Consider the following 13,366-nt stretch of genomic DNA (forward strand, 5'->3'; position numbering starts at 1 on the left):
CTTCGGAGAGACCTGTAGAGCATCTTCATAATCACCCAGTTACGTTGTGCGTTTGATAGCACATAAGTCATTCCTCCGGTATCCGGGAGTTTCATAATCTCATAGTCGAAGAAATATGTATTTGACATGAAGAAAGCAATAGCAATAAAACTGAACGATCATTATGCTAAGCTAACAAATGGGTCTTTTCCATCACATCATTCTCCTAATGATGTGATCCCCTTATCAAATGACAACACATGTCTATGGTTAGGAAACCTTAACCATCTTTGATCAATGAGCTAGTCTAGTAGAGGCTTACTAGGGACACGGTATTTGTTTATGTATTCACACATGTATTTAAGTTTCCGATCAATAGAATTCTAGCATGAATAATAAACCTTTATCGTGAATAAGGAAATATAATATAAAATAAAAACTTTATTATTGCCTCTAGGGCATATTTCCTTCAGTCTCCCACTTGCACTAGAGTCAATAATCTAGTTCACATCACCATGTCATTTAACACCCATAGTTCACATCGCCATGTGACCAACACCCAAAGAGTTTACTAGAGTCAATAATCTAGTTCACATCGCCATGTGATTAACACCCAAAGAGCACTAAGGTGTGATAATGTTTTGCTTGTGAGAGAAGTTTAGTCAACAGGTCTGACACATTCAGATCCGTATGTATTTTGCAAATTTCTATGTCTACAACGCTCTGCATGGAGCTATCCTTAGCTAATTGCTCCCACATTCAATATGTATGAAGATTGATACTCATAGTCATACGAATCGGTGTCACAGCTTGCATCGACGTAACTCTTTACGACGAACTCTTTATCACCTCCATAACCGAGAAAATATTTCCTTAGTTCTCTAAGGATAATTTTGACCGATGTCCAATGATCTACTCCTAGATCACTATTGTACCCCCTTGCCAAACTCATGGAAAGGCACACAATAGGTCTGGTACACAGCATGGCATACTTTATAGAACCTACGGCTGAGGCATAGGGAATGACTTTCATTCTCTCTCTATCTTCTGTCGTGGTCGGGCTTTGAGTCTTACTCAACTTCACACCTTGCAACACAGGCAAGAACCCTTTCTTTGACTGATCCATTTTGAACTTCTTCAAAACCTTGTGAAGGTATGTGCTTTGTGAAAGTCCTATGAAGCGTCTCGATCTATCCCTATAGATTTTGATGCCCAATATATAAGTAGCTTCACCAAGGTCTTTCATTGAAAAATTCTTATTCAAGTATCCTTTTATGATATCCACAAATTCTATATCATTTCCAATCGATAATACGTCATCCACATCTAATATCAGAAATGCTACAGAGCTCCCACTCACTTTCTTGTAAATACAGGCTTCATCATAAGTCTGTATAAAACCATATGCTTTGATCACCTCATCAAAGTGTATATTCCAACTCCGAGATGCTTGCACAAGTCCATAGATGGATCGCTGGAGCTTGCACACTTTGTTAGCACCTTTAGGATTGACAAAACCTTCTGGTTGCATCATATACAAATCTTCTTTAAGAAATCCATTAAGGAATGCAGTTTTGACGTCCATTTGCCAGATTTCAGAATCATAAAATGCGGCAATTGCTAACATGATTTGGACGGACTTAAGCATCGCTACGGGTGAGAAAGTCTCATCGTAGTCAACCCCTTGAACTTGTCAAAAACCTTTTGCGACAAGTCGAGCTTTGTAGATAGCAACATTACCATCAACGTCAGTCTTCTTCTTGAAGATCCATTTATTCAATATGGCTTGCCAATCACCGGGCAAGTCCACCAAAGTCCACACTATGTTCTCTTACATGAATCCTATCTCAGATTTCATGGCCTCAAGCCATCTGTCGTAATTTGGGCTCATCATAGCTTCTTCATAGTTCGTAGGTTCGCCTTGGTCTAATAACATGACTTCCAGAATAGGATTACTGTACCACTCTGGTGCGGATCATGCTCTGGTTGACCTACGAGGTTTAGTAGCAACTTGATCTGAAGTTTCATGATCATTATCATTTGCTTCCTCTCTAGTTGGTGTAGGCATCACGGGAACGGATTTCTCTGATGTGTTACTTTCCAATTCTAGAGAAGGTACAATTACCTATCAAGTTCTACTTTCCTCCCACTCACTTCTTTCGAGAGAAACTCCTTTTCTAGAAAGGTTCCATTCTTGGCAACAAAGATCTTGCCTTCGGATCTGTGGTAGAAGGTGTACCCAATTGTTTCCTTAGGGTATCCTATGAAGACGCAATTCTCCGATTTGGGTTCGAGCTTATCAGGATGAAGCCTTTTGACATAAGTGTCGCAACCCCAAACTTGAAGAAACGACAACTTAGGTTTCTAGCCAAACCATAGTTCATATGGTGTCGTCTCAACGGATTTAGATAGTACCCTATTTAACATGAATGCAGCTGTCTTTAATGCATAACCCGAAAACGATAGTGGCAAATCGGTAAGAGACATCATAGAATGCACCATATCTAATAAAGTACGATTCTGACGTTTGGAGACACCATTACGCTGTGGTGTTCCAGGTGGCCTGAGTTGTGAAACTATTCCACATTGTTTTAAATGAAGGCCAAACTCATAACTCAAATATTTGCCTCTGTGATCAGATCGTAGAAACTTTATTTTCTTATTACAATGACTCTCCACTTCACTCTGAAATTCTTTGAACTTTTCAAATGTTTCAAACTTGTGTTTCATCAAGTAGATATACCCATACCTACTCAAATCATCTGTGAAGATTCTACTTCTTGAGCTTTCGTCAGTTTTTTCCTTGAAGAGGAAAGGGTGATGCAGCAAAGTAGAGATAAGTATTTCCCTCAGTTTGAGAACCAAGGTATCAATCCAGTAGGAGACAACACACAAATCACCAATACCTGCACAAATAATCAAACAACTTGCACCCAACGCGATAAAGGGGTTGTCAATCCCTTCACGGTCACTTGCAAACGTGAGATCTAATAGAGATAGATGAAACGAAACAAAAGGTAAGGTAATTATTTTTGCTATTTTTGGTTTAGATTGGAAAGTAAAAGATTGCAAAATAGTAGATCGAAAACTTATATGATGGAAAGTAGACCCGGGGGCCATAGGTTTCACTAGAGGCTTCTCTCAAGATAGCAAATAATACGGTGGGTGAACAAATTAGTGTCGACCAATTGATAGAAAAGTGCAAAGTTATGACGATATCTAAGGCAATGACTATGAAATATAGGCATCACGTCCATGTCAAGTAGACCGAAATGATTCTGCATCTACTACTATTACTCCGCACATCGACTGACTCCTGCCTGCATCTAGAGTATTAAGTTCATGAAGAACAGAGTAACACATTAAGTAAGATGACATGATGTAGAGGAATAAACTCAAGAAAAATATGATCTAAACCCCATCTTTTTATCCTCGATGGCAATAACACAATACGTGCCTTCCTGCCCCTACTGTCACTGGGAAAGGACACCGCAAGATTGAACCCAAAGCTAAGCATTTCTCCCATTGCAAGCAAAATCAATCTAGTTGGCCAAACCAAACCGATAGTTCGAAGAGAATTACAAAGATACCAAATCATGCATAAAAGAATTCAGGGAAGATTCAAATAATATTCATAGATAAGCTGATCATAAATCCACAATTCATCGGATCTCGACAAACACACCACAAAAGAAGATTACAATGGATAGATCTCCAAGAACATCGAGGAGAACATGGTATTGAGAATCAAAGAGAGAGAATAAGCCATCCAGCTACTAGCTATGGACCCGTAGGTCTGAGGTAAACTACTCACGCTTCATCGGAAGGGCAATAGTGTTGATGTAGAAGCCCTTCGTGTTCGAATCCTCCTCCAGCAGGATGCCGGAAAAGGCCCCTAGATGGGATCTCATGGGTACCGAAGGTTGCGGCGGTGGAAAGTATTTTCGTGGATACTTCTGGTGGTTTGGGAATATATGTGAATATATAGGAGCAAGATCTAGGTGAGGGGGTCACCGAGGGGCCCACAAGGTAGGGGCGCACCCTACCCCCTGGGCATGCCCTCCACGCTTGTGGCCGCCTCGTGGCTCTTCTGATTTGCACTCCAACTCTCCTGGGTGTCTTCTGGTCCAAGAAAAATCATCACGAAGGTTTTATTCCATTTGGAGTCCGTTTGGTATTCCTTTTCTGTGAAACTCTAAAATAAGGAAAAAAAACAGAAACTGGCACTAGGCTCTAGGTTAATAGGTTAGTCCCAAAAATAATATAAAATATCATATTAATACCTATAAAACATTCAAAACAGATAATATAATAGCATGGAACAATAAAAAATTATAGATACGTTGGAGATGTATCAAGCATCCCCAAGCTTAATTCCTGCTCGTCCTCGAGTAGGTAAATGATAAAAGCATAATTTTTGATGTGGAATGCTACCTAACATATTTATCCATGTAATTTTTCTTTATTGTGGCATGAATGTTCGGATCGATAAGATTCAAAACAAAAGTTTAATATTGACATAAAAACAATAATACCTCAAGCATACTAACAAGGCAATTATGTCTTCTCAAAATAACATGGCCAAAGAAAGCTTATCCCTACAAAACATATAGTCTGGCTATGCTCCATCTTCATCACAGAAAATATTCAAATCATGCACAACCCCGATGACAAGCCAAGAAATTGTTTCATACTTTTGTTGTTCTCAAATGTTTTCAACTTTCACGTAATACATGAGCGTGAGCCATAGACATAGCACTATAGGTGGAATAGAATATGGTGGCTGTGGAGAGGACAAAAAAAGGAGATAGTCTCACATCAATTAGGCATATCAACGGGCTATGGAGATGCCCATCAATAGATATCAATGTGAGTGAGTAGGGATTTCCATGCAACGGATGCACTAGAGCTATAAGTTTATGAAAGCTCAAAAAGAAACTAAGTGGGTGTGCATCCAACTCGCTTGCTCACGAAGACCTAGGGCAATTTGAGGAAGCCCATCATTGGAATATACAAGCCAAGTTCTATAATGAAAGATTCCCACTAGTATATGAAAGTGACAACATATGAGACTCTCTATCATGAAGATCATGGTGCTACTTTGAAGCACAAGTGTGGTAAAAGGATAGTAACATTGCCCCTTCTCTCTTTTCTCTCATTTTTTTAAGGACGCGTCTAGCGAGCAGCCGTGCGCTCGCTAGCGCTCCTCGGCAGCCGGCTGTATTAGGAAAATTTATGTCCCATCACCAGATTAGGAAAGTCCGCTTGATCCCTGGGAGACCAAAATCGAAAAGCATCATCCAACGCACTCCCCTTCACGCTGGCCCAAGTTCGTTTCCATGTGCTCTACCATGTGCCAGTAATAAAGCAAAAAAGGCAATTAATTGCATTCCAAAAAAATTCAAAAAGCAATAACTTTCGAATTACATGTCGGAATTAAAATCCGTTTTCACCGTTATAACTCTCGCGACAAGATCTTTAAAACTAGACCCCATTTATATATGTTTCCATGAACTTTTTTCATTGCCAACTGGTTGTACTAGATGGTGCAACTTTTATACTATGAGATGCAACTATTTTTTAAACCAACTTTTGTGCTACCACAATCAACTATAATACTGTGTGGTGCAATTTTAGCGCTACATGAACTAACTTCACGTAATGAGCAACTATAATGTGGTGGAATCACCTCCCGCGTCTTATTACTGACACATGAAAAAAATACAAATATATATATATATATATATATATATAAGAGAGCACGTATAGAGTCTTATTTCACACATAATGCAGAAGAACCTGTGTCACTGTAGCAAAAGAAAAAGAAAAAACATATTGTAGGTACTATGAAAATATAACTACCAACTAGACAAGAAGTATATTTTTTCTTTAATCTTTCCACACAGTAGTATATGTGACTTTGTAGCTTAGAATTGTGTGCAAAAATCTACATCAGTTCATCCACCCCCATAACCTGTAAAACCTGCACATGATGCAAAAAAAGAAGCTTGAGAAAAAATGAACCAACTCTAGTTGTATTTGTGCAACTTAACCAGTACAAGTGTGCAACTGACAACACTCCCGTATCCATCTACTTGTGAGGTTTGAATTTCAGTAGTTGGCATCATCAACTCATATAAAAGTAGAAGATGCCAACTCAGATAATTTCAGATTCATTTTGGTTTTAGCTAAAAATCTGTATGCAGAATTCCAAAAAAAACTTTATTGGTTGTTGTGCAACTACATCATCTATTTTGTGCAACTGCAAGTACTCTTGCATGCAAATCATGTTGCATGTTTGTGTAGCTATGTAATAATTTTTGAACTGAGGAACATGATGAATTTAGCCTATCTAAACACAAGAAAATAGACAAAATAGTGAATTTAACATATTATAATCTTCTGAATAAGTAGTACAACTATATTCAAGTGCATTTGCACACCTAGAAAATCATATGCATGTGAACACATGAGGATGCCAACTACTGAATGGTTCTTGTGCAACTAAAGAAGATGAAGATGCCAACTCATGTGGCACTGTTGTGAAACTATTAAAAAAATTGGGGATGCCAACTCCTGATTGGTTCTTGTGCAACTAAAATAGTTGCGGATGCCAACTCATGTGATATTATTATGAGACTATTCAAAAAGTAGAGACTGCCAACTCCCAAATGGTTCTGGTGCAACTATGAAAGTCAAGGATGTCAACTCGTATGATACTGTTGTGCAACTATTTGAAACGTTGAGGATACCAACTCCTAATTGATTTGCGTACAACTATAAAAGTTCAGGGTGCCAACACCTAGCTGGTTCTTTTGCAACTGTGCAAAAAATAATATCCCAGGTTTCTTTGCGTAGAAAAAAATCCTAATGCCATTTTATGTTACCTCGGCAGCAGCTGCAGACGGTGTGCCAACTCCAGCTACAACTCCAACCTGCGTGGTCGCCTTCCGTTTCCACCGTTTCACGAAGCGGAATGGGTCACCAACCTCAAGGATGCATGGAAAAAGTTACTTGTGTGTGTGTGCAAAAAAGGGAAAGCACCCACACTGCTTGCTCGATACTCATGTTTTTGAGTCGAACGAATAGTCACGACTAGTCGATGAGTCATAACTAGAAGTCGACTCAAACACCTCGACTAGATCGGCACGGCATGAATCGTCAAGTGTCGCTATCCCAGAACGACTCGTCGAGTCAAAAACCTTGCACGATACTTACCTCATCATTCTCTGCCTCCCCATCGATATCAGGATGACGTGGCTACCGCTTGGCGGGCTGTTTCGGGTTCCGCCGAGAAGAATTGTTTACGGCCCCTGCATAGCCAAACAAAACACAGAATATGGTCAGGAAATCCCCCCAAAAATAGTTATTATAATTTCAAAACAAAAATTCTACAAGGATAAATGAAAAATGATGAAAAAAGCAGACATACCCCTCCTTCACTAGGAGTCGTATCTCCTTCTACAACCATTTTTGGTCTGTGAAAAGAAAAGCGAACAAACAAATTAGTCGAAGCAACCAAATGTATTAAAGAGTAAAAATGAGCAAAAACAATTGATATCAAAAAAATGCCATGAGGTAAGCAAGTAATGTTGATTTTTCAAAGCACACCTACAAAACAAAATAAAATGTGTGCAACTTGATGCACTGTATGGCCAACAGGTCACACATGAGTGTGCAACCAAAAAATCAGCATACACACTGCATGGTCATGATTTAGGCATTGGAGCCAAAACTAAACTAATTGTCAACCAACTATATAGCCCTTCCCTGTACAACTGCATAAGTGTGACTAAGCCAGCTAGGATATGTACTGCCTTGATTTGCAAACTCATGTATGAACGCATACCCTTGTGACAACAGAGCACACATGAGTGTCCAACCAAAAGAACACACATACTGCTTGAACATGGTTTACACAATGTATCCATCTGAATACCATTGCTTGTGCAACTGGTTAGCCCTCACTGTGCAACTTCATAAGTTGGCTAGCCAACTGACATTTGTATATGCATGATCCAACTACATTTGCGTTTCTGTGCAACTATGACAACAAACTAGCCAACTCGTTACTTGTATGCATGCAAGAAAACAGAGAAACCACACACATGATCCAACTACATTTGCGTTTCTGTGCAACTATGACAACAAACTAGCCAACTCATTACTTGTATGCATGCAAGAAAACAGAGAAACCACACAGATGCATTTTGAGAGGATTGAGCAATAACATTAGAACTATCCTCTCGGTACCCTTATGTACTTCCCTCTTCCTATTCCAACTCAAATCGCCGCCCAAAAACCAAAACATACAAACGTTACAGTGGTAGATGACTAAAGAAAACACTTATTTCACCACCCAATCATTCAGTTTCTCCAAGGAAGATGAAACACACATAGAATTGGACTAGTTTGCTCCAGTCATGTATTGAGTAGTAGACTAGCACTAAATTAGAAAAAGGAAAACAAGCATTAAAAATGTAAATATAAACTAGACTCGTGTATCAGGACTACTAGCAAATACTACTACATTGTATTGACATGCAGGCACCTAGAATCGCTAGGCTATGATAGTCCAGTCAACGAATTCCCGACGAGAAGGTGTCAATACTTCTCTCACGGGACCCTTCTGCCTGAATCATGCCAGAATCGCTGTCGGCGCTGGGACCTGACACTGCCGCACCTCCGCTCAACAGATCATGACGCCGGAAAGACCACATCAGACACCACCACCACCGGAGGCTGCTCCATCTCCGCCAGTGTGACACAGACATCAGACGCCACCATGACCAGAGGATCCTCCACATCCGCCATCACGGCGTCCAGGCGCGTGGAGGAGGTCATCAAATAGCAAGCAGATGGGGGGGGGGGGTAGTGGGCTCAGTCGAAGCCGGAGAGGAAGGATCTCAACCAGCCTCGGGCAGAGGAAGGAGACGACGGGCGCATCCCATCGACGACGGCAGGGCACGACAAGTCAGCAACGATGGGGCTGGATCTGGTTGCCCAGGGAGCACGGGGCAGTTGGAGAGGATGCCATGGTGGAGTAGGCTGGTGGTGGTGCGGCCAAGACAACCGTCGTGGTGGTGGTGCGACGTCGACCTCAGGGTAGAGCCACGCCGGGGTGGTCCTCCCCTCCTCCGATCCGCCGATGGAGCGTGGTGGCCGGTTAGTGGGAGGCTCCTGGTGGTCGGCGTTGAGGGGAGAGGCTGGCGAGCCCCCTCTGATCCAGATCCGTGGGGAAGAGTGAGAGAGAGAATAGAAAGAGAGACGCGGGTGCTGCGGGGAAGACAGAGAGAGGCTGTCGGTGGGGTGGGCCGGGACCTTGTCAGATAGCGCTTGTGATGGCCGGATCGTGCGGCCGCGAGCCGGCCGCTCGATGTCTCCAAATAGTGCGTATGCACTTTTTAGATTTTAGGTTTTTTTAATGGGCCTTCTCTCATTTTTTTTCCTATTTTTTTTGTCTGGAGTCTCATCCCGACTTGTCACTACTAGGGAAAAGCTTATAGACAGACGCTTACTAGTAGCGCGGGTTTATACCCCTCGCTACGGCTACTTACTAGTAGCGCGGGTTTTTACCCCTCGCTACTACTAAATTGACAGTAATAGCGCTGATATTTACCCCTCACTACTACTAAGCGGTCTCTACCGTACCCCGGGACATGCCATATTAGTAACGAGGGATATAAACCCACGCTACTACTAAGTGAATAGCTATAGCGCAGGTAAGATACCCACGCTGCTACCACTGAGCGTATCCCTCCCTTGCCGCACCACTCCCACCCCGATCCTAAAGAAAAGAAATTCCACTCCCACCCGACCAAACTCTCTCTCTCTCCAACCTCACCCCCACCTGAGTTGACTCATCTCCCCCACGACCTCCTCGCCGCCGCCAGCACCCACACCGGCCGGTTCCGGCGAGCTCCGGCCTCGCGGAATACGCCCCCAAGCACCCCAAGCTCCGCCCCTCCCTCCCCTCCTCCCAGATCCGTGCCTCAAGGCCTGCACCCTTGCCTTGAGGCGGCGAGGGGGAAGGCGGCGGCGGAGAGGCAAACGGCGAGGAGGAGCAGCACGCGGCTCTTCCACCCAACGGCCGCGGAGTCGTCGGTGCGGGCCGTCAGCCTCACCGAGAAGAGGAGCAGCACGGCGGCAAGGACGACGAGGGAGAGGAGGTGGTGGCTGAGGACGAGGCGCGTGTACAGGTCCCTCCCGCAGGCGCTGTCGGGGCGGAAGGCGTTTCCGATGACGAAGAAAGCGGTGAGATTAATCCTGAGCTGCTCCCTAGCAGCGGTGAGAATCCTGAGCTGTTTCAGAACTTCAGATCTCCAATCATCTCGCTATCCCTCAGTATAATATATTCTTTTTCAATCGAGGATATGCAATTTTTCTTGAGTTGCTGAAGACATTGGGGTATGCCTCCGGTTAATTAGCCTGAGCTAAGGGAAAATGTTTAGCCTGCGAACTTAACATACATGCAGTATGCATGTGCCCTCCATGGCAGAAACTGCCATTTTTTGTTACACAAGAGTCCATGTTGGCTGAGTGGTGGATCATTTAGAACCGTCTAGTTCAGTCCCTGCCTGTTTATGAGCTTCACATGGCCTCCCTTCATGGCAGTTTCTGAAGGCAGGACAAACCATGTGAAAATGAGAACAGATGTACGGACATGGTTCTGTACAGGTGTTAGGTAAGTGTTTTTGCTGATTGTGTGAAATTTTGCAGGTACTGGTTGCATGCTATATTAATGCTTTGGACGAAATTACATTATTCGTCACCCCTGCTCAGCTCAGAGAGGTACCTCATCCCGTGGTCCCCTAATCTCTGAATCTCAATGCTTTGGACAAAATTACATTATGAAACTTATATGCAGTAAGGCCTAGATTGGCAGTGTAGTTTTTAAAATACCGCAGTATTCGAAAAATTCGGCATCATGTTTAACTAGTGTGGAGCATACTATGCAGAGGCCTTTGCCATGTTGATAATTGTGCTTTCAAGTTACAAACCAAGCTGTCAGTTTGAGAAAAAAGAGGTCTGGACCGCTTTTTCTAGAAGTTAGAAAAAAACATTGTATCAGGAATACAAGTGAATATGAAACTACTGTTGTTGGTTTAGCCAAACACCTCACAGTTTTCAAACTACAGTTTTGTAGAAACCATAGTATTCTGATTGAGCTAAGCTAGCAGTGTATCTTCACCTGTGGGAATCAAGGTGCATATGCTCCTTGTCTTTTTTCACTTTCTAGACTAGATTGAATAACTGGAATTGCCAATCAACTGTAAAAAATAAATTTAATTACCAATCTGCACGCACAAGACATATATCTTTCTCATCATTTTAAACATTAACCATTGATACTCCACGTATACATTTTCTGAGAATTACTTCATATATGTAGGCTGGCAGCGGCGTTCACAAATCACCACGGAGAAAGTAAAGATCTCGAGAGGATTCCGTTTGTTTGCTCTATGTATTGTCTTTCGAAGCGCAGGAAAAAAAACACAAAAAAATGCTAGTTCATTTTACTGCCTTTTGTAGCAAAAGAAAATGAAAATCACAAAAAAAATGTTTGTTTCTCTGCCTTTTGTAGTAATGGAGAATGAAAGTCACAAAAAAAGTTTGTTTTCAGGGTCGAGTAGTCTGTTGGTTTGTTGTTCACTCAGAAATGTTTTTGGTTTTGGGGGGGTCGATGTGTACATTGTGCATCAGCATACACTGCTAGCTGCCCATGGAGATCAGCACTAATGAATACACAAATCCTGGTTGTTCTTTCATCTAGGATGCTTATGCCGTCCAGAGCAATGAGCATGGAATAGCAGCTCGAGACAGAGGCGCGTTTCATTGGGAACTTATTCCGGTGTGTGCATTATTTGAGGACCCCAAAACTCTTCTTCTGTATGAAATATTGTCTCTTAGTACCAGTATGCTATCACAATCTTGACTAAAGCATTTGAATTTAAGCTAGTAGATATTGATCTTTGTGATCGAAGTGTGTCTGTTTAATACCTCTAAACTCGCAATTTCATTCAGAATTATGATACTTCTTAGTGTAGCATTGTAGCTTTATTTTTAAACAATCAGATTACCTTTGGTATGCAGCATCAGCCAAACTATGCTGTATATCTTTAGTAGTAAATGTATCATCTTAAGAGTGTACTAAAGCTATATTAATTCGTAGCTCGAATTTTAGGCTTTCTCCATGGTTAATGTAAGTTATGTAAAGCAATGTTTACTTGGAAGTGTAACTGTAGTGCCATTCTCATCTTTTAATGTACAACGACGGTGCTGCTGCACTTGTACTAGTCAGTAGGGAGAAAGCTAAGAACCTTGGCCTTCAAGTTCTTGCAAGGACAAGAGGGTATGCTGATGTTGCTCAGGTAAATCTTACATGCCTCGTAATTAATCATTGTTGGTGAAACAAATGTCATTTGAGAAATCTCGGCCTATTGTTCTTGTTAATGAATACGGTTACCAACATTATCCTTTCCTGTGTCTCAAAACTATCAACCTGACTCATAGAATGATCTTTTTCTTTAGGATTTATGGTTATTTTTTCTTTTTTCTTGTTATTATGCATTACTATGAGTTCATTGTATTAAGATTCCTTACATCTTCAGGCACCTGAGCTATTTACAGAAGGAGGGGACCCGGCGTTCTTCACGGCTCGCGGCAGTGTCTACCTTTGATTCATTCGTGCAATAAGGAGGGGACCCGCCCTTCTTCATGTCTCGTGCAACAAGGACCAGCCTCCGGATGTTACTATTGATTCGTGTGCATGTTTTAAAAAGTAAGAAAATACCCTACTGGATTTGGACGCTGACGAGCACTGACAAGTTTTCACTTTCCCGACGTGGCCGCAGGGGTGGGTGTTGTGTTCTCCAACCACTCGGAAGTGGACTTCGCCGTGAAGCCCGGCAACTGCGTCGCACAGATGATCGTCCAGGTGAATGCGACGCCGGAGGTCACGGAGGTGGAGGACCTCGATACCATCGCTTCGGGGGGGGGGGGGGGGGGAGGATTCGGGTCCACCGGCGTCTGAACTCCGAGCCTACATCTAGAGAAGTGGTATGTTTAGGCTCCTGGTGAAACACTAGGAATGGTACCCACATTTGGTTGTGTGCCTTTACTGTTAAATGGAATCTCGTGTGTGCCTTTACTGTTAAATGGAATCTCGTGATCTCTTCCCGTTGAGATGTTCAATGTTGCATCCATGAACGTGCAAGTGTTAAAATGGTCCTGTGACCTTAATTTATTTTGCACTGGACGTGTCTCTGTTCTTCATCCATGAATATTGCATCTAATTTTTATTTCTTTAATTCATAATTTTTTTAGTAGTAGCGTGGGGGGAAATGTGCGCTTACTAGTATTTATGATACTAGTAGCGTGTGGTATA

At 42.2% G+C, this 13,366-nt stretch overlaps 1 protein-coding gene across 1 annotated transcript; it reads left to right on the forward strand.

The window, feature by feature from the left end:
• Positions 1-8,962: 8,962 nt before the first annotated feature.
• LOC123142559 (uncharacterized) lies at positions 8,963-12,965 on the forward strand. The gene is made up of 5 exons (XM_044561423.1): positions 8,963-8,999; positions 9,707-10,266; positions 10,699-10,770; positions 11,753-11,830; positions 12,591-12,965. Exons 1-5 carry the CDS (start codon positions 8,963-8,965, stop codon positions 12,657-12,659), a joined length of 816 nt encoding a protein of 271 aa, XP_044417358.1. The 3' UTR covers positions 12,660-12,965.
• Positions 12,966-13,366: the final 401 nt, after the last annotated feature.

The sequence above is a fragment of the Triticum aestivum genome, chromosome 6D (assembly GCF_018294505.1).
Source record: "Triticum aestivum cultivar Chinese Spring chromosome 6D, IWGSC CS RefSeq v2.1, whole genome shotgun sequence".
NCBI classification, from domain to species: Eukaryota; Viridiplantae; Streptophyta; class Magnoliopsida; order Poales; family Poaceae; genus Triticum; species Triticum aestivum.